Genomic DNA, 21,631 nt, shown 5'->3' with positions numbered 1-21,631 from the left:
TTTTCTTTTATTTCTTTTTTTGCCAAACAGTGGTATGTGGCGCCCTCTACAGGTGAGCAGGTATAACTTCACTTTTCTTGACCCGGAAGTAAAATTAATTCTTTTCGACCACACGTGTGAAAGGTAAGCAAAGCCAAAAATGACATGCGAAGGTTTTTTGAAGTAAATCTACTGTATTACTGGTTGTATTGAGCTGAGATTTCGGTTTGGCACACATTTTACTCCACAAGACCTGATTTGGTAGCACAAAATAGCAAGTTCGTCTGTAAAACTGCTACGTGCTGTTTTCTATTTACTTTCTTGCGTGACTGTTGAGAATTTAGCGGGTTTTATCGGAACATATCGCCACCTTTGGTGTAAAGAGTAACCCGACAGATAGAATTTAGTTTTCTCCCGATATACATATCTGTGTTGGTCTTATTTAATCTAGTCCCGCAGGATCCATCATGGGGAAGTCCAAACAAACAGGAAATCACAGCAGTAGCAAGAAAAAGAACATTTCAAAGACATGGAAGACAAAGCGCAGGACCAAAGACCTGGACCAGATCCACTCAGACATGAAGCCTGAGACCGCGTCCAAGCTGCTACATCAGGAGGTGGACTACGACGTGACAGGATGTGCACAACACTATTGTTTACACTGCGCGTAAGTTGACCCATGATGGTCTTAATGGGCCAGATAAATACATAGGGTTGCTTCCTAACTGAACTTAGGCCTTCAATTGGTTGTTTACAAATCCAACAGTTGCACTACTTAATGATAATAATAATAATGATAATTGTGTGCGATTTGCTGCGTTTTGTTGTGTGTCTTGTCTCTGTTATGTCTTCTGCTGTGGTCTCTCTTGTAAAAGAGGTCTTGATCTCTTGATCTGAGATTACCTGATAACAAAGAGGAGGTTGTAATAAAACAGTATGTTGCAGTTAGCTTTTAACACTTAACTTCATGTCTTGCAGGAGATATTTTGTGGATATGAGATCCTTGAAAGAGCACTTCAAAACTAAAGTGCACAAAAGACGGTAAGGCACAATATACCTCCCATGTATTCTATGTTATACACTCACATTTCTTGACTGAAAGTTAAAAATCAAATGACCCATCTGTCCCCTATAACTGCATAGTGACCAAGTATCCCTGCTAGTTTCAGAGCTCACCTATTCTTCTTTCCCCATCCAGGTTGAAACAGCTCAGAGAGGAGCCCTACACCCAGGCAGAGGCAGAGAGAGCAGCAGGTATGGGCTCCTACATTCCTCCAAAAACTGTTGAAGTGAAGACACAGTCTGTGGAAGAGGACATGGACTGAGAGCTGCCCACCTCAACCCATGGACTAATAAACTCAATAACAGAAGCGTTAACAACATGGATAATGCTTCTATTATTTCTTGCTGTCACAAATGTTGAGTGCATTGTTAAATGCTTTTTGTTGTGACACACTTCAAGCCTGGCTGTTTCTTCTGGCTAGAATCAGGAAAGCCTTACCTTATACTGGGTAATGTAATGCAACATGTACCTATGTAAATACTGAGTATGTGTAGGACTGTGTGGAATGCTAATAAACTATAACACAGAGTGGATTTAGCCAGATTGCATTGATATGGATTGCATTTCTTTTCCTGACTCTTCCCCAATTCTGTTGTTTGTTGTTTTGTGAATTACTGGATCCTTTTACCTTGGCAAGGTTTTTAAACAGGCTAATGTTCTGCATTTACAAAAATATTTGAAATCAAAGAAATCTAAGGAGGTTGAACTGCACACAACTCCTGACCACACCATGGTCATAGCCTGAGATTAGGAGTCACACATGGACCTGGCACAATTCCGGGCCATATTTCCTCTCTATGCAGAGTGAATCATATTTAAATATATACAGTATATATGAAATCAAGTTATTGTGAATATTATATCATAAGACGACCCCATTCTGGACATGTTAAAATTCTAAAGGGTAGTCCAGCAGAAACAAAGCCTTCACTTCCACTGGCAGACACTAAGTTACAAAATATTTAATCACAGTCTCCCTTGGCAGAGAAACATGTAATTGAAGCTTGTTAGCAGACATTCCTGGGATGAACAAGGCATGCATGCCTCTTTAAATGTGGCTACTGTGCCAGCCCCCAATTTCTGCTAAGTTAGAGATAATGGAAACACACTTCCGGTCACAACTTTCAAAATAAAGCCCTATACGGTTCACTAACTAGCTACATTGAGCCCAGAGTACTACGCATGTTCCGTGATTCGGCCATGAACCGTTTCCTGAGAAATCCTTTGGGGGATATCAAAACTTTATTGTGCCTGTTATACGAAAGCGAGTTGCATATTCAAGGCTAATTTCGTGACCCCACATGTGTACCGTCCGTCCGGGAAGATAAAGAGTATGCCCGGGGCGAAACCAACGTTTATATTCAATACTTCCACAACGCGGAGCGGAGCGAAATTTGGAATTTAACAGATGGTTTTGCGTTTTTTCCCACGCAGCACAGAGAACGTAGTAGACACCTTGAGATCACAAAAATACATTTGGAGAAACAACCAGCTAAGATAAGGAATAATTTTCCCTTATGAGCTGTTTAAGGAACGCTGTTAGACCGAACCACTGAGTAACGTAGCGTTACGTGCTGAGTCGACGAATAGGGCTAGCTAGACGAGTGCTTTTAATTTAACCCCACAAACGTCAAACATCCGGTTTTATCCGGGCTTTTACTTCCTCGCTTGACGCACCTGAACCCCATCCATATGGTTCTGGATTAGATGTGGGAAATAAGAAATCTGTGCTGCTAGCTAACATTTCCCAGCTGTTGCCAGCGAGTGTAACGGCAGAAAAAGACGCGCGGTCCCCGGCTACAGGACAGCAGAACTGTCGGTAGATTTTAAACACTTTAAGGAGGAAGTTTACACTGAACGATTACTGCTGGTCGCCTTTGTGGACGTTATCCGACGACAATGTTCTCGTCTAAATAGCTGTCGTGGAGGTCGAGGATGGCCGCAGACGTGGATAAAACGTTCCCGGAGGGCAAGAGCAAGATTTCGCCGCAGAATGGGCATCGGAGTCCGGGCTCTGGATCCTGGATCTCCAAGGGTCTGTGGACTGTGCTCATAGTCGTAGCTGTCCCTCTTCTCGCCTTTGGGATCAAGTATTACCAAGATGCCCAGTTCATCAAACGTCATGTGAGATCCACATCTGTAATAACGTTACACACGTATGACAATTTAGCAGTGATCTTTACTTTACAACTTAAGGAAATAAACATGTATTAGGCGCTATCATACTCCCATGCCCGTTTACTATAAGATGCATGTCTGTATCAATAGAAAGTTTGATTTGACCTTCTGATACATCTTATGACCTGTACTGTAACACTACTGTAGGGACATTTAGTGGTTATGTTTCAATACTATTCTCCCAAAAAGGTGTGTTCAGAGTAATTATTTGTCAGACATCAGTCGCCACTAAACACTAAACATCTGCAGTTTTTCCACCACATGGTGTTTTATTAGGGGGAGGGTGGGTCTGTACCACAGCTGGCAAAACTCAACCTCTTGTTTTAATCCACACTTGTTTGGCTACAGAGGGTCTCCAAGTTGTTCTTGTACCTCCCTCCCCTCTTTCCCTCCATTGTGCAGGCGCTAGTAGGCACGCATCTGAGAAAGGGTGGTCTGACTGAAAACACAGGCTACAGAATCTGAGGCTTCTGGGCTGATCTTTATCCAGACAGCACTGCTGAGCTCAGCTTGAATCAATGCTCTGACACCAGGGACAAAACACTATAGTAACGTGAACATATTTACAGGAATGTTATTCCTTTTTATTATTCCAGTTAGTCATTTTCCAGGATCTTTGTGTTTTCTGTCATGAGACGGCTCACTGTCCTAGTTTTGATGCTGCTTTGAAAATCCCTGAAGCATGCTAATATGACAATATGGGTCAGTCTAATGCACATTTCCCTCCAATAGGAAGAGAGTGTTCGGACTCTGGGTGCCGAGGGGCTTTTTCTCTTCTCCTCCTTAGACACCGACCATGACCTTTATCTCAGTCCGGAGGAGTTTAAACCTATTGCGGAGAAACTCACAGGTATCATATACATCATATACATATACATATACATATATGAACACATACATATTCGAAACCTGTCACTAACAAAACCGTAAAGTATAACCCCTCATTGACTCTGATCCCCGCGGCTTCCTCGCAGGAATTACACCCCCAGTGGATTTTGAGGAGGAAGTGACCCATGACCCCAATGGAGAGTCCTTGACCTTGGAGGCCAAAATGCAGCCTCTGTTGCTCGACTCCATGACAAAGAGCAAGGATGGTTTCCTTGGGGTAAGACAAGACCAAACTATAGTAGGTTTATTGACCTCTCTCCCTGGACTACTGTAGAGGCTCTGTAGAGGACTGCTTTAATAGACACAGAAGAGCATCGACCGAGGCTTTAAATATAGTCACACATTGACTGAGATTTCTCATAGGTTGAACAAACTTTTTTAAATGACCATCGCAGCAAGATACTTATACGATTATTCATTTTCTCTCTCTGAGTCTAAATGTGTACGCAACCAAGGATTGAATCAACAATGAAATGATAATCGTCTTTGACTGTTCACAGTCAATTGTAACATACATTTTCTGAAGAAGCACATCTTCTAGTTTTGAAGACTTTACTAATACTGAGTTGATTTCATCCTGCAGGTGTCTCACAGCTCTCTGAGTGGACTGCGCTCATGGAGGAGCCCTGCAGTGCCTTCTTCTTCCTTCTCTGCCAGCCAGTTCAGAGTCTTTTTGCCCCCAAAGAACAAGGTCGAACTGGGTGACACGTGGTGGGTGATTCCCAGCGAGCTCAACATCTACACCGGGTACCTTCCCAACAATCGTTACCACCCTCCCTCACCGAAGGGCAAAGAGGTATCCTAAAGACTCACCACTGTTTAGTGTGAGACTGGGTTGAGACTTCAATATATATCATATATCATATAATCATACTGTATATTCATATCTGTTCTTATCCTGCTGCAGGTTCTCATCCACTCCTTGTTGAGTATGTTCCACCCTCGGCCCTTCATCAAATCGCGTTTTGCTCCTCAGGGCGCAGTCGCCTGCATTCGAGCCAGCAACGACTTTTATTATGACATCGTCTTCAGGTGAGGAGGAATTCAGGAGGAGACACAGGAGACCATAGTGGTGCCTTTTCTTCTTTTAGCCCGTTAACTAACTAACTATTCCATATACTTTATATACTTTATACATTAATGCTGACTAATATCCAGAACATTCTATGAATTTTAATGGTAATATCGTCCCTGGCAGGCAGCCACCCCAGTGACTCCACTTGACTTTTTTGTCAAAGTGACATTCTCATTGCCTGCTAATGCCGTCGCTAAGTACTGTAGGGACTCACACATGTGTGAGGTTTCAGAGTCAGCTGCTGAGGAGAAAACTTTTTAATGTTCATGTTTTGCCCTCAGCTTTGACTTCCTGACGTCTTGCTTTTCAGCAGCCGGCTCAAATATGAGATGTCAAAGTCGGAAGAGTTTTCAAAAGCAGTCCTCACTCACAGTTGCATTGCTAGTAATGTAACATTAGCAAATATAAAGCTGTGTATTTATAAACTGTGATGAATACCTCTGCTGTAGGGAAGTAAAGCCTATGACTGCCTTGTTTGCAATCAATCTACAACTGATGGTTTGCTTTGGAAAGTGGTCAGCAGTAATGTTAAATATTCACAATTTGTCATAAAGAGGCTACACCAAGGCTTTCCTGCTGCTCACTGACAGTAGAATTCATTTTGACCACATCTTGTCGTACAAACTACTCGTCCTGTTCACCTCTGCAGGATTCATGCAGAATTCCAGCTCAACGACGTTCCAGACTTCCCATTCTGGTTCACCCCGGGGCAGTTCACCGGCAACATTGTTATTTCTAAAGATGCATCTCATGTCCGCCACTTTCACCTCTACGTCCCCAGTGACAGGTAAATACTTTATACAGTCCCCGCTCAGTGTGTTGTTGTCAGCTACTGTAGCTCGAGTGTGATACGTCCTGTCGTGTCCCAGGTCCCTGAATGTGGACATGGAGTGGCTGTATGGGGCCAGTGAAAGCAGCAACATGGAGGTGGACATCGGATACCTGCCACAGGTACAGCTGCAGGGACGCATTGACACTTATAGGACAAATGTCTCTGTGATTTTATTTATGTGATACTACTGCACTTCCTATTTGTATCTTAGTGTAGCCACATGATGGAGTGCTCCAGGTATTCATTTTTCATTTTATGCTGATTTAGTTTGAGGTCAATAAACCAGTTTAAGCCCAATTAAGCTCATTCAGTACAATTACTCTCCAAATGTTGTTGTTTCAGGATGTTTGTCTTTTTAAATATTTCCTGTCACTGTTTCGACTTACTGTTCTCATCACAGTGTGTCCTAATGTTGAAGTGTGGCTAGTATTCATTCAAGTAACATTAAGCATTGGTCCCATTCCCTTTTAACTTGTTTTGTTTGCTTCAATTAGTCCTGTACACATTTAAAATATACTTGTTTTATTTTCAGGTGTGTCTTGTGTTTTTATGAGAAATGTCCTTATATAAAAAGTTATGAATGTGTCTACAGTTAGAGCTGCAGTCCACAGGCCCGTCCACTCCCTCCATCATCACGGACGAGGAGGGCAACGTCATCGACAGTCGAGATGGCAGCATTGAGCCGATCCAGTTCGTCTTTGAGGACATCCTCTGGACCTCAGAGATCAAGAAGCAAGAAGCCGCCCGACGCCTGGACGTTACCCTCTACCCCTTCAAGAAGGTAAACATCCATGACGCGTTTATTCAGCACACTGTTGGCTGAAACACAACAGCTTCATTGTTCTCGTTGTGCTCCTTCCCAGGTGTCCTACCTGCCTTTCTCTGAAGCCTTTGAGCGAGCTGAAGCAGAGAATAAACTGGTGCATTCCATTCTGCTTTGGGGAGCATTAGACGACCAGTCCTGCTGAGGTGAGATCATTAACTTTTAGTGGACTTCATAGCACTGCACACTGTGAGATCTGAGACAAGGTTTAAATTACAAGGCTAAAAACTGACTTTATGACTCTTCTCCACTGGTGCTACTGTTACATTAGTTTAGCCTTTTAGCATTATTTCATTACTGTCCCTTGTTGCCATAGTGACTGCTGTTCAGCAAAGGTTCCATGTCTCACTTTAAAAGAAAATCCATTTTGAATTGTACATTTTGGTGTATTTTGTAACACCTCTATCTCCCCTCTGTCGCACCCCTGTAGGTTCGGGGCGAACTCTCCGGGAGACAGTCCTGGAAAGTTCGCCCGTCCTGGCTCTGCTCAACCAGAGCTTCATAAGCAGCTGGTCTCTGGTCAGAGAGCTGGAGACCATGCAGGTGAGCAGTCGGTACAAAGCAACAAGAAAGCCCACCAGTCATCAGTTGACGGCTTTGTACTCTAATACTATTTAAGTATGCTATGCAAAATTTTTCTTCTCGCAAACAGGCTGATGAGCAGAACCCTGCGTTGAGTGAAAAGGCCAAATTACACCTGGAGAAGTACAACTTCCCCGTGGAGATGATGGTGGCGCTGCCCAATGGAACTATTGTAAATGTTTTACTTTTACTCTACTTTTATCAGCCTGAAATTTATGAAATATCCAAGAAATAAGCGCTCCTGTTAATATCAATATTAAGTCAATTAATTTAATCAAGTACTTTGGTTGGGAAAAAAATGATCCATCTCAGTGGTACAGTATTTCATGCAGTTGTAGTCCCACTGCCATGACATGTGATATGTACTGATGTTCATAATCTTCCATTTATTTCATTGTTATGGACAAAACGTCTAAAGGCTTTCATCTACCTCCTGTGTGTGGCTTTAGGTCCACCACATCAATGCCAACTTCTTCCTGGACCAGACGGCCATGAAACCAGAGGAGGAAGGAGCGACGTTCAGCTTCTCTGGCGGCTTTGAAGACCCCTCCACATCCACTTATATCAGCTTCCTCAAGGAGGGGTTGGAGAAGGCCAAGGCGCTCCTTGCACAGTAATTTGTGTGTGTGGAGGAAATGATAGTGATTCCTCTGGGTGAGGATCCAAGATAAGGAAAACCCTCCCAACAATTATGTAGAGAAGCGTTCTCATCTGTGTTGGCAGCTGAAAAACGTTCTTGCCTTCTGTCTCTCTTTGTTACTATTTATTTGGGCGTCTGTCTTGGTCAGAATGTTTTCTATACAGTATTTGTATTGCGACAAACAGTCCATATAAATGACCTACAGGGAAATATTGCTTTTCAAAGCTAATGTTACAGTCAGTGTAGTATATTTTAATGAGCTATAAAGGCCTTGCACACTGAGCACATTTAGATCTGCTCGTAGCTGCTGAAACATCCTATATTTCTTCTTTTTATATCCTAGTGTTGCATGTGCAATATTTAATGACCGAGTGAGTTTTCAGTGCTGCTGAGCGTACCCTGTGACGGGGCTGGTGCAGTTGTTGCCTTTCAGTTGGGTGTCAGCAGTTTGTGAAGATTTCGCCTGAAAGCTCTTACTGGGCCGGGCGACGCCTGATGTTATTGCTGAAGCTGCTGGAGGGGAACACCCTTCTCCGACTCGGGACAAAAAGCGGCAAGACAAAAATAACGAAACTGGACTGTGGCACATAAAAGGATTAAATCAGTTGTTTACTTGTATTTTGAGTTTGAAACCAAATGTTGAATATTTTGCAGATTGTTTGGAGGACGATGTGACCACACCAAAGAGCACTGTTTTTAATATGTACAGGAGCTGGCGTGCAGCTAGTTGATACATCCAGTAGGTTGCTTGCCACATCATATTTATGTAACTAAATGGAACCAAATGGTTATATGTTTGCAAAATTGTTTGATTGTTGAAGAGGCATAAGATACTGTGTGCTGTTGTCATCCTCTTTTAGGCTCCAGTCAAAATAATGTATTTGCTTGTGTCTTTAGCTAAACGAGAGGAAATCCTTGATGTTTTAAGAAAAAAAAGATGACAATCTGGACCTACCATTAGCTATTCTTTAACCTTTTTCAGCCAGAAACAAAAAGAAGTTTTTTCTTCAGGTCCTAGTTTCTGTTTTTACACAGGGATCAGGAAAACTGATTTGAAAAAGTAACAGTAAAATCTGATAAATGAGAACAACATTAAGCTGGAATGTGACTTTGTAAACGCCTTTAGGGGGAAAACACTGTTCTTCTGTAACCTAAGAGTGCCATTTGTACCACAAAAGTGAAATAAAACACATTTTTTACAAAGTGAATTGTGTTCTTTTTGGCAACATGTGGCACTGCACAGTTTTAACAATCAATCATACAAACATTTGAGTTTAAATGTTCACTTTGTGCTGAATTTTATTAACTAATCTACAAAGTAGAAGCAAAGTAGATCAAGCTTTCGGAGGGAGAGCATGATACGGATACAGTTGATTGATTCGAAGTAATTCTCTTTTCCTTTCATGTTCAGAAACCACAGCGGTGTATGAGTCAGCCATGAGCGAGACTATGACCCATTAGAAGGACAGATGTGCCAACTGAGAAGCTTTTCTCAAAGCTCCAAGTGATTATTTTAAGTATTCATTTCTGCTGTCTTTGACACTTATTGATGAAAACTCGGGTGTCAGATGAAAGGAGCTTGTATTGTGGGCTGTGCACGTGCAGTTTGGTTTTTCCATAGAGAAATCTATTCATAAGAAGACTAATGGTTTTCCAGCATTAACTGAACACAGTTATATAAAAGTGGGGGCATGCATTCCCTATGAAGACAGGTGTACCGTTGTGTCCACATATTAAATGATGAGATATCATGATGTTACTGGTTCACATTAAGAGCAAAGTGCAGTCTCCGAGACTTGTAACCAACTCCATCCAAAAATCCAGTTTCATGACAGTTGAGCTCCGCTCAGCTCAGTTGAGCTCAGTTGAACTCAGTTCGGTCGGCAAACCCACAGGAATGAGTCTACCATGAGACAGTCCACCGTTAAACCCTACACTGGGACATCGAGCGGCTCAAGATCAGTTCATTTCAGTTCACTAAAATCCACAGCAGTTAATCACACGGATAAATCCAGCAGTTTGTAGTTGATTTACTTTTTTTTTTACATGGATGTTACCACAAGATGAATGAGCGGCTGTGTCTGCTTTAGCTCAGTGATAAATGCTGTCTTGATAAAGCTGATCAGTGGGGACGAGGTGAGTCAAAGAGAAACTCGGCGGCCACTCGGCCTCTCTTCAGCTGAACGTCCACACCTCCAGCTCCATGACTCGGAAGTCGTCGGTCTCCGAGAGGCAGCAGTTGTTGAAGGTGTAGCAGGGGCTGCTGCGACCCAGGTACAAGTTCTCATCCACCCACAGACCAAAATGACCACTGCGGAAAGAGACAAAGACAAAGTCGTAGTAAAGACAAATGCTGAATAGACTCCAGACAGAACAGAGTACATAGAATTGAATGCATTACCTGCCACCACCAATGGCAAAGGAATCCAAGTCTCCTTTAATAAAAAAGGAGTTTTCTCCAGTCCATCTGAAGCACTGCGGGGAAACGGCAGATTACCCTCATGATTTTAATTAGAGCAGTTTAAGGTAATTTATGAATGACTTTCCGACATTTTGACCTTACACAAAATGCAGAATTTGTGACGTTCAGCAGAAATTTCACATATTGGCTGAACTAACAGAACTACAGTATCACTCTGTGATGTTAGGTGTCTCACCTTGAAGCGAGGATGCAACATGAAGAGGAAAGTTTCTCCTGTGCCGTAGAACGTCTCACTGAGCCTCAGAGGGTGAGAGAGGAAGGCCCCGAATATCTGATGGAGGAAAGTCACAGCCACAATAACAAAATAATTACAATTAAAATACATTAAAACATCTATAATTGATGTTAGCAATAACGTACGGCAGGTGTTACCTCATCAAGCGCGTCCTTGATGACAATAAGCACAGGGGAGTCTGTGGCACTGAGTTTTCTGTAGAGGGACTTGAGGCTGGAGCCATGACGGGACGTGCTGTAAGCCAGCTGCCAGGTGTGGCCGACTGTCCTGGGGGGAAGCTCCTTACACAGCTGAGCAAAGGTTAAAGGAGGAGAGACGGGTATTTTAACTACTAAATTAGCATAACACAACAATCAGCCCACTCTTCTACTCTGGCTCTGGAGACATCAGGGTTGCATCAGCTCTTCTGGTTTTAACGTAGTCTTGTTGTAGCACAAGCTGTTGAATATTTAACCTCCTATCTCCCAGGTGTAGCTAACCGTTGAATAGCTGACTGAACCAACTGACAAAACTAGCTTGCTAATATATATATAACTGTATAGAGGGAAGGGTATAACAGGTAATATGGATTATAGTCAAGTAAAATCAATTTTATTTATGAAATCACATGTCACAAATGTCCCTTCACAACACTCTCTACCCTTAAAGGGGAAGAAACCTTATATTTGGTCGACATATCTGACTGACACTTGATTGAGATGCTGTTTAATAATGACGCAAACAGTTGCTTCACTCTCAGTCTGTGACAAAATAGTGTCTAAAACATCATCATCACAGATTTTTTGTAACTGAGATATGCAGAATGTTATAGAAACAGGGGAGAGACTTCTACGTGCATGTTCTTTTTATTGGACAGCACTACAGATGTCTCCTATCGACCGATCTAGACATTACTAAAGTCTCAAAGTCCAATTGAAATCACAATTAGTCATAAATGCTGTCAACATGACTTTTTTTTTATTCATTATTAGTAGTTTTTTCATTGTTAAAAGTAAGAAAAGGGTCTTTGGGGAAATACCAGAAAAGTTTTAATGGTGCAACATGATTTAGAAAACAGTTATTTTGAAAGTAGCTTGTGGTTACTAAGAGCCCTGGAGGTGTGTGAAGTGTGTGTGTCACTCACCTCTCTGACATGTGAAGCTTCTAAAATGCGGCTGCTCTCCACGATGTTAAGGAGTCCTTCAGGTTCCCTGTCAATCACCAGGGTCGGCTTGTCCCCGCTCTCTTCCATCAACACCATCTGCAAAGACATGAAAACACATTAAATACATTAAAAACAAAACAACACATAGCAGCCATTTTGTTCTAGAACATCAAGAGGCAATTCTCTCCCGTGAGACTAAACACTTGCCTCCCAGTCGTCCCCTGAGCTGCGGTGCCTCTGGAACACCTCTTCATCCTCCTCCTCCTCCTCCTCCTCCTCCTCTTTGTCCTCAATGAGCACAAACTCCTCTTCGTCACGGTCCGCCTCCCCCTCCTCCTCTCCCCCCTCAAGTATACACAAGTCTGGTCGACAGTGTGTAAGGTAGGCATACAGCTCGTCAGAGCTGCAGGGGGAAAGAAAGCAGTCGCTTGGACATGTTGAAATGACAAACATCCCTGACTGCTGCGTCAACAAGTGACGTAACCAGGAGGAGCTTTTGAATGCAACTTGTGCTTTTCATGTACTTTTATGAATATATTGTCAAACCAGTGATTCTCCTTTAACTAAGGTAGTTCACGTTTTGTAAATCAAATCTTAATCTAAGTAACAAGTAACTATCTGTGAATTAAATATAGTGGAATAGACACTGTTAAATAGTAACTGCTTGGATGCCTTACTCGCCCCTTCACAGTGGTCATATGTAACTAACTGATTTATTTTGAAAAGAGCTACCTTTGTACTTTCACTGTAGTCGAGGTAATGTTTTTGTTTTGATAATGTTTACTGAGTGATGAGAGATTTGCAGACAGAGAAAGTAAATGTTCACCTGAAATGAGCAGTTTGAGCAGCTGGATGTGTGGGGTTTGAATGAAGTTTTTATTTAGGGGCGGGGAGAGTCTAATGAAAGTTGCTACTGGGTGGGTTGCATTATGGGAAATGTAGGATCCAGAGTTATCGGGACTAAAAACCAACTGTCCATATACATTTCTCTGCCATTAGTTACTGTACCTGTCTTGTGAGAGGGCAAGCCAGGAATCCCGTCTGGGTAAAGTTCTGGCCGACCCCAGCTGAAGGCCTCCTACACCCTTTTTCTTCCCTGCAGACGGCTGAGCCCGCAGCCGCACAAACATCAGACTCCCGGGACTGCCAGCTGACGACCTCCGAGGCACTGAAAGTCAACAGAGAACAAGGGTTTGACCTGAAAATGAAAACAAGAAAAATAAACCATCTCTCAGACAGGTCATGATTCACACCTGCAGTCTGACTCTTCACAGAGGTGTGAAGCAGCTCCGCCTTCACTTTGCTCGCTGCCTCCGGACCTCCACAGCAGAAGGTGGCAGCACTGCTCAGGACGGCCACTCCCAGGACGCCTACCGACCCCTCCGACAGCACCTCCAGCGGGCTGCTATCAAGCTCCCCCTCGGCCTCCGCCATGTCTCGGCTCTCTGCCTCCTCCTCCTCCTCTCCGGAAGCCTCTTTGGTCAGGCTCAGAGCCAGACTGGACAAATCTGATGGAGCCGCAGATACCAGAGCTGGGACCGACTCCCCCTTTTGGTTTGAGAAACCGCCTGCTCGCCTTTTGGCGGTTTTCAACTTCTGGAAAATTTTCTTTCCTCTTCTCCTAATAAAAAAGGAATAAAAAACGCTTGTATTGACTTTTGTAATCTGAGTCTGTGTGTGTGTGTGTGTTGTTCAGGAACAGTGAATCATTGCTGACCTCTGCTGGGACGTGTTGAAGTGAACATGTGAGATGTCGGAGAAGAAGGAGACAGATGCCAGACTGTCAACAGAGCAAGACAGGAGGTATTCCTCACAGCCATGTTCCTTCACCAGAGGATGCGTCTTACACGGGTCAAAGAAGATCTTATTAGAAGTCACCAACAGGATGCCTGAAACCACACCCTAACAGAGAGAGACAGGAAGTGTTGACGTGAGCCTACAAATGTCTGTAGGTGTAGAAAACTGAGGTCAGACGTGAGTGCTGTTCACACCCACCTTACGGTCTGTGATGTAGCGACAAATCAGTTTGAGGTACTGCATGGCCTCTGGCCCCTCCCCTTGGCAGCACTCTGGTGGCAGAGCCAATAAGCAGAGCTGTCCATCAGGCATCGGCACCGCCTCCACATCCTGTCAGCGCCACATATTGTATCAGCGTTAACAACAAGTGTGCCTTATGATAAAACAAGAGCTGAAATTATTAGTCCACAACAACCCTGACAATTAATTAAATTCAAGTCATGTTTTAAGAAAAAATGTACTGTTTCTAGCTTCGTAAATATAAATATTGGCCGATTTTCTTAGTTTTTTATCATAGAAAACTTTCTGGGGACACGGTTTTCGGCTGTTAGTCAGAAAAAACAAGCAAATAAGACTAATTGGGCTTTGGGAAATTGTGATGGACTATTTTCTGACGTTTTATAGCCCAAATGATTAATCGATTAATCAAGAAAATAATCAGCAGATTAATCAACAGTGAAAATAATTGTTGCAGCTACTGCAATATACAAATCAAGCTAGTCCAAAATGTGCTTTTTGTATCTGTATCATTTTCTGTGTGATGAAAACACTTCTTATCTCCATTCAGAAAAAGCTCCAGAATTTCATGCGTATGTGCAGAAAAGATGTGACACCAAAGCTAACGTCAACTTCATTATGTTTCTGTAATTTCAGTCCTCAACATACAGTTTTCAACAAACTCAGGGTTTGATGCTGGTTTGTTTGCAGTCTGCACTCAGCACTGCAATGTTTCGATGACTGTGTCTTGTTTCCACGGCAACATGTTCCGTTCATTAAATCCATGATGAAAACCTCCACGGCTCATTTTTCTTCACCACAGCTAATAACCTCATTAACATGAACAGACACTAAATGTGATACAATATGTTTAACTACAAAGAAATCTCTGTTTCTTTGTAATTGATTCCTTTCTTTTTATATACTAAATGTATTTTATTGGCTGTGGAAAACCTGCACCACCTTTACAAACCTCTGAATGCACTTCTACATTTTTATTAATTGACTGGAAAGAATCTGTCATATTATGTTACTTATTTCATTGTACTAAACAAAGTGATTGCTTTTGCTGAATTGAAGTCCCGTCATACAACCTTGGCACCTTGGTAACAGTTGTTGTATTAAAAGGTCAATATATTATTTAATCCAAATCCTATCCTACTCTCTAACAGTGCTGGAAGAAGTACTTAAGTAAAAGTACTAATACCACAGTTTCAAAATACTCCAGTGCAAGTAAAAGTCCTGTATTCAAAATCCTGCTTAAGTAAAAGCACAAAAGTATTATCAGCAAAATGTACCAAAGCTATCAAAGTAAAATGACTCATTATGCAGTAAAATGTCTCCTGTGACTGATGTAATGCTGTTTATGACATTAATAGATTGTTAATAATGATGTATATGATATGTAAGAAGCATTTTACTGTTGTAGCCGGTCGAGGTGGAACCAGTTTATTTACTTTATATACAGTTAGGTAGTTTAATCTACTGGTTCCCAACCTAGGGGTCGGGCCCATCCAAAGAGTCATAAGATAATTTGAGGGGTCGTCAGATAATATATGGAGCAGAAAAGAAGAAAAAAAACAAAATCTTTTGGACTCTTCTTTAATCTTTTATTTTGTTAATAATTGCTTAATCTGACCTCTTTTAACAGTTATTAAAATGAAACCAGAAGAGTTTAGAGGTGAAACTGGTCAAAATGACAGGAAACCACTAATTGAATGCTCATCAATGTAATGTGTTTTAGCAGCTTATCATATGTTTTTATGTAAACAACAAACAACACATAATCTTAAAAGAATAATATGAAAAGTAACTACAGTGGTCAAACAAATGTCATGGAGTAAAAAGTACAATATTTCCCTCTGAAATATAGCAGAGGAAGTAGTATAAAGTATAAAGTAGCACACTACTTTATCAAATTTTGTACTTAGTTATTTTCCACCACTGCACTTCACTTCAATCACACATGTATGTTTTAAAACAGCGTAAAGTCAGTGTTTTCTAAATTGCAGAACATGCAGTAAAGGAAGTTTTGTCCTCACCAGTAGTTTGTCATACTCTGCCTCTGGTGAGGGGGAATGAGGTTGAGCGGCAAATGTATCCAAAGAGTCCGGATCCGCCTCCACCTCTCCCTTTGAGTTAGGATCAGAGTCCAGGCCCAGTTCTGGCTGAGACAATCCTTGACCGGTGGAAGAGTTTTTTCCCTTCGGTACGACCAGCTGCTTCAGAATGGAAGCCATGATAAGAATAGCTCTGACACTGAAATAGATACACTGAACAACACGGCGACAAGAGGCGACACTTCCCCTTTCTACAGGCCTGTTTTTACCCACTTCTCTTTGTTTGTAGTCACATCTCAGCTCTATGACACATGAGGGTTGTGGATGAGGGTCTGGAAGCTTATTTGTACAGCTACAATGTACGGCATTAAAATGACAGCTAGTGAAGTCTGGGATAATATAACAAGGATAGGTTTCAGGGTGAGTTATTGGCTGCCCGAATGGGTTTCAGATGGAGCAACACACTTCCTGCCTGAAGCTAAATACTTGCAGCTGAAGTCAGAAGGAAGAGAGGGGAAAGCTCTTGTTTTACATTGCAAATCCAGTCCACAACAGCAGGCAAAAAAAGCAGCGCCATCCTTTTACACATATAACATACACACTTAATTAGTGCGTCACATGTCAGGCGCCGTCATGTTACAGTTGACTCTCACCTCTCGAGGGATGAGGGTAGCAGACGAGGAGGGCACATCTGAGGAGAAGAGGGAGGGACGGTGACCCATTTTGCCCTCTTCTGCTGAGGACACACCGTTACTGTTGAACTGAGATGAGATGCTGAAGACCGTATCCCCAGAAAGACCCTAAAACACACGAACACAAGGAAACTTTCAGCAGAAGCTCAAATCTGATCACACAAGGAGTTATTCCTTATTCATGTGTAAGACAACGGAGTTTGTTTTGGAGTGAACATCTTTTTTTTGCATCCATCTTCAAAACTGCGACGTGTCCTAGACTCTACCAACAACATGTGGAAGAAACCTTTCAGTTGTGCAGGAGTGAATAAACTCCACTGCTCTTTTTTAGTGCAGGAAAGGACATAAAATGGAATATCGAAGAGCTCTACTTACCACCAGTTTAATGTAATTATGGACACAGACACTTATTGCCATTTGTTGTGCAGGTGCCTCCACTCTAAAATCAGTTTAATTGAGAATCAGATCAGATTAGACATGAACCTCTGAATAAAACATATTACTGTTTGCGATTCCACTGACAGATGGATCCATTGACCTAAATTAGATTACTGGCACCTGACAGATTATGCGACCGACCACAGAAAAACTGTGCTTTTGTGTGGGTGTGAGCGTCTGGATGTGTCTGGATGTGTATGTGCGCATGTGCAGCTCGTCTAGGCATAAACTATGTGTGTTTGTACATATACAGTGCTTAACAAATTTATTAGACCACCTGTCATAAAAATGAGAAAACACAAATATTTTAGAAATCTGTCAAAAACTTGTTTCAAACTAAAAATTGTATTGTTATTTATTAGGCAAATAACAAACTGGAACAACGAAATAGTCCTTATTCACATATATTAACCAGAAATCTTAATATTTTGTATGACTTCCTTTGGCCCTGATAACAGCTTGCATTCCTGCAACCACAAAACAAATTTTTCTGTTCAGGAATGCAAGTAAATAACTGTTATTTGGCATCTCAATCAAAAAATATCAATATGCGTTACTATTTTTTTCTGCTTTTTTGTAAAACAGTAAATTTGAGAATTTGAGAACAACAATAATTATATTTTAGCATTAAAGATATCATTTTGATTAAAGAGCTTGGCTTGCACATACTGGTGGATTAACCATTACAGAAACATAAAATATTTTGGTAATCAGCAATACTGTTAATTTAGGGCAGTGGTGGCAAACACCTTACACTGGGTGGTGGTCTAATACATTTGTTAAGCACTGTATATATGCATGACAATTGTCTATAAAAAAAGAAAAACATGCACTCCTGAGACTACAAACACAAACAAGGAGGACGTGCAGCTAAAATCACTGAGCTGCAAAAGGTGAATGACTTGAACATGGATGATGTGGTAAATCTCCAAGCAAAGGTCACACAAATCAGACTTGAGCACTTAGTAATAAGCACTAACGCCCTTTCCAGATTCCTGATAATACAGAGACCATCACAGAAAAATCAACTCTATTCACATTTACAAAAACCCTGCTGACAAATACCTTAGAATAAACATCTGAATATTCATTCCTCCGGCTGTATTTGTTGTAGAGGCTCTGAAACAGTTTTCCCATGACGGTCGAGAGAGCGGCTCTGACATCTCTGAACCTTGGACGCTGTTTATCAAGCTTTTCCAAGCCCATCAATTATGAAGCCAATCGCCATGCTCGCTCCAGCTTGAATAATCACATGATCTATAGATGCAGCGATAAATCCTTTATCTGTCTGTCCAACTTCCCAATTCCTCTCTTACCTGATGCCCCAGCTGAGTTCCTAAATGCACACAAGAAGCACAAAAAAGTCGGAAAAGTCAAAAACAAAAACACGTGACTCACCCTGCTGCTTGTGCTGTCATCTGACATTCTGGTCATAGGCTCTTGCTTCACTGCAGCATTGTTTAGATCCCATGAAGTCCCTGTCAGTCACGAAAAACAAGTCAATGCCTTGTGACAAACATCCTGAGCACTGCACAAGCATGAGGAAGCAGAGCCTCATCACCACTTCCTAACAGGATTAATACATTGCCATTCCTCTCTGTATGAAAATAACTTTATGCAAAGACATGAAATTGCCAACATGCTCGGTGTGAGAATTATAAAATGTAAATTCAAGCTGGAGTTCATCCCAGAGCCACTTCTTTCCCTGCTCCCTGCCCGGGGATATCAAACACTGCAGGAGCACCTTGCAGGTAGTACTGCCGCAGTTTGGGGTTTCTGATGTGGGGGATGTGGTTCAGAGGGCGGCCCGCAGTGGCTTGGTGCTGCCACTGGCTGCTGGTTGCGGACTCCTGCATCACTCGGGCCTGAGGTTGTGTCTCCCAGGGCCGCTTAGCGAACTGTGGAGGCTGAGAGACGCCAGGAGGGAGCTTGGAGCCCAGCCTGAGAGAGAGAGAGACCGGAGAAAACAGAGCAAAATGTCTTACACTATATTAAAGTTACATCTGCACACATATATAGTCTGAATTTATCCTCTAAAACACTGAAGCATGTCAGAACTAACAGTGCATGTAAATTATAAAATGTCCTCTTACTCCATTAAAGCCACTTCACTGGAATCATGTAGTGATTGTATCATAGGATGTATGATTTATATCACTGTCTATAAAACAGCTGCTACATTTCTTTATTGATGACATGATCTCCACAGTCTCTGCTACAGGTTCAAACTCATGAATGGATACTGAGGTGTATAATACTACAGAAAATATCAATTCTATTAGCGATTATTTTAATAATCAATTAATCTGCGGAATACTTTCTCAACTCTTCGATTATTGGTTGGTCTATGAAATAAAATAGTCACCAAAAGGCACATCTTCAAATTCAAAAACCTAAAGATATCACTCTAACTCAACCACCACCAAACCTCTGTATATCTACAGTCCATTTTGCACGTTTTCATACAATTACTATCATATAACTGTTCAAATTAAATTAAAAACCTAACACAACTAAAAAGAAATATATAATATAATATCATATAAAATAAATGCATGAACTCCTAAATTGGGACACTGAGCACCTATTTGCATTCCTTGATGACCTCTATGAAAGACTTGTGCCGGGTGAGGAAAGGGGGCAAGTGAGGCAGAATCCAGAAGGTTTTTCTCTTCAAGTGAGAGTGGTTTACAGCGCATCCCAGAATAGCGTCACTTTTCCTTCCACCTAACCTCCACGATCTCTGAGGAAATCTTTTCCTCGTGGAGGTGGAAAGTTTATGACCACCAGCCACATGATCAGATGTCCTTGTGGACACAATGAATGCTGCATGTCTGGACATATCTGCAGAAGATTGCCAGGGATGGATCAGGAAGGCAAAAAAAAATCCTTTCCCAGGTGACTTGCAAGAGAGGACAGAAGGTGTGATATGGATGAGAACTTGCGGCCAAATGCAGAAGACAGCATTGACTAGCACAGTTGTATTTCTATAACTGCAGCTGTCCTATACAATCATGAATAGTGTACATATAGTTTTGTATTTCATTACTGAAATTACTTTAGTTTCATTTTGTGCGCTTGGAATCATTCCTATAATCCATGCAATTATGAAGTGACCTTTTTAAAAGTAAAGTAAATAAATAAAAGATACTTTTACAAAGTCAATAGTGACATAAAGTGTAATGCTACTTGTCGTTAGTGATTTTTAGGACAAATATATAATGAGTGACAAAGTGCAACCGTTGGCAGACAAGTGGATTCTGAGGTGTGCATGAAGTGTTTTGGTTGCATTCGTGCATTTTGGATGTAAGATGTGGATGAAGAGTTTTGAAGTTCAAAGCTCCACTTACTAGCTTTTGTAGCTTTCCACCACATCTCACGGTCTTCATTCAGACTTAATTCATTAAGCTTGGATCATTTCTGTACATGTACTGCTCGTGAAGGTCAAGAATGAACGTTCAAATATAAATTCTATTTTAGGGTGGATTTTCCCTTTCCTTGCAGGGGTTCAACTCATTTTTTATAAAATGGCTTTTCGTTTTTTAGTTAGTTTTTCTTTTTGTTTTATGCTTTTATTCGTTTATTTTTTATTCATTAACTTTTATCTATATTTCTATTTCTTGACTGTAATGAACTTAGTCTAGTTTATAAATTGCACAGTGTATTTTCTGTTTTTATGTCAGTGAAGCGCTTTGTTGTTTTCGCTATATAAATATAAAAGTTTATTATTTATAGGGGAGTGGGAGTTGTCTGTGCAATGGCCAGGGAAGTGAGTTTCTAGCAACATGCCGATGCTCACACCCACATGATGGAGTCCTTCAGTGACAGTGGCTGAAACCAGCTGAGGAAAATGTGCATTTTGTGCAAAAAAAAAAAAAAAAAGCTGTCCTTTTTGTATTGTAGTCTGGCATGACACATGCTTAGTGGTAATCTGAACATGTTACCCTTCTTATGAAATTAACAGAGAATAATGAAAGAGTGAATTGTAGCGTGCTTAAATCTAAGAAGCAAATGGCAGCCAAACTTGTCACATGTCCACTTAGAGCTTTCCCCTTTGTTTTCTTTACAGTAATCCATGTGTTTAAGAGGCCTAACCTGGTCTTGACGTTGCCAAAGTAGCTGGTCCTGGTCTTGTCCCTCTGGGGCTCGTGGTCCATGGCTCCTGGGGTCTTGGGCCTCCTCACAGACTGAGCCATTTTCTGCGTTTATCTTTTTAGTTTGACGTTGGCAGCGGTGGCAGTTGCAGAGGGATGAGGGGCTCAGCTGGCATCCTTCCTCCTCCTTTTATTCCCCATGCCTCCCTTTTGTGCCCCAGTTACAGCACCTACATACCACAGTAAGTCATCAAATGTGGGCGGATTTTACAAGCATGTAGTCGAGGGAGGAAAAGGGGACAGAAAAGTTCTACCTGCAGCCACATGACCCCCATAAGGAAGTGAGCTAGACATTTAACAGAGTAATAGAGCCAGCATTCACGCAAACGGTCAATAAATTCATATATTATGGA

General features: G+C 41.7%; 3 protein-coding genes across 3 annotated transcripts; 2 read left to right on the top strand and 1 right to left on the bottom strand.

Annotated features, from left to right (window-relative positions):
• Window positions 1–30: 30 nt before the first annotated feature.
• On the top strand, window positions 31–1,585 carry znf593 (zinc finger protein 593). Its single transcript, XM_070920418.1, has 4 exons — window positions 31–123; window positions 431–646; window positions 958–1,020; window positions 1,178–1,585. Exons 1-4 carry the CDS (start codon window positions 35–37, stop codon window positions 1,302–1,304), a joined length of 495 nt encoding a protein of 164 aa, XP_070776519.1. The 5' UTR covers window positions 31–34; the 3' UTR covers window positions 1,305–1,585.
• Window positions 1,586–2,720: 1,135 nt separating this feature from the next.
• Window positions 2,721–9,263, top strand: selenon (selenoprotein N). Its single transcript, XM_070920055.1, has 12 exons — window positions 2,721–3,166; window positions 3,953–4,070; window positions 4,195–4,325; window positions 4,692–4,904; window positions 5,016–5,140; window positions 5,833–5,970; window positions 6,053–6,134; window positions 6,608–6,796; window positions 6,879–6,984; window positions 7,269–7,381; window positions 7,491–7,592; window positions 7,870–9,263. Exons 1-12 carry the CDS (start codon window positions 2,978–2,980, stop codon window positions 8,035–8,037), a joined length of 1,674 nt encoding a protein of 557 aa, XP_070776156.1. The 5' UTR covers window positions 2,721–2,977; the 3' UTR covers window positions 8,038–9,263.
• A 78-nt stretch (window positions 9,264–9,341) lies between these two features.
• On the bottom strand, window positions 9,342–21,401 carry LOC139297405 (nuclear receptor coactivator 7). The gene is made up of 15 exons (XM_070920054.1): window positions 21,220–21,401; window positions 18,869–19,065; window positions 18,523–18,602; window positions 16,648–16,794; window positions 15,977–16,138; window positions 13,917–14,048; window positions 13,639–13,823; window positions 13,175–13,542; window positions 12,930–13,089; window positions 12,129–12,324; window positions 11,901–12,017; window positions 10,915–11,067; window positions 10,718–10,813; window positions 10,462–10,535; window positions 9,342–10,371 (listed from the first exon to the last, which is right to left on the bottom strand). Exons 1-15 carry the CDS (start codon window positions 21,318–21,320, stop codon window positions 10,236–10,238), a joined length of 2,304 nt encoding a protein of 767 aa, XP_070776155.1. The 5' UTR covers window positions 21,321–21,401; the 3' UTR covers window positions 9,342–10,235.
• Window positions 21,402–21,631: the final 230 nt, after the last annotated feature.

This window comes from Enoplosus armatus, chromosome 15 (genome assembly GCF_043641665.1).
Source record: "Enoplosus armatus isolate fEnoArm2 chromosome 15, fEnoArm2.hap1, whole genome shotgun sequence".
Taxonomy (NCBI): Eukaryota; Metazoa; Chordata; class Actinopteri; order Centrarchiformes; family Enoplosidae; genus Enoplosus; species Enoplosus armatus.
Note: the sequence above shows the minus strand (reverse complement) of the source record. Positions and strands in the feature narration are given on the sequence as shown.

Bases quoted from the DNA above. Each gene is read 5' to 3' on its own strand.
- znf593 (XM_070920418.1), top strand. From the start codon at position 35: ATGTGGCGCCCTCTACAGGTGAGCAGGTATAACTTCACTTTTCTTGAC. The intron at 124-430 runs GTAAGCAAAGCC...TATTTAATCTAG, and splicing joins TTCGACCACACGTGTGAAAG to TCCCGCAGGATCCATCATGG. The intron at 647-957 runs GTAAGTTGACCC...CATGTCTTGCAG, and splicing joins CACTATTGTTTACACTGCGC to GAGATATTTTGTGGATATGA.
- LOC139297405 (XM_070920054.1), bottom strand. From the start codon at position 21,320: ATGGCTCAGTCTGTGAGGAGGCCCAAGACCCCAGGAGCCATGGACCAC. The intron at 16,139-16,647 runs GTGAGAGTCAAC...GTCGTACCGAAG, and splicing joins CTACCCTCATCCCTCGAGAG to GGAAAAAACTCTTCCACCGG. The intron at 13,543-13,638 runs GTCAGCAATGAT...CTTTTTTATTAG, and splicing joins TTCAACACGTCCCAGCAGAG to GAGAAGAGGAAAGAAAATTT.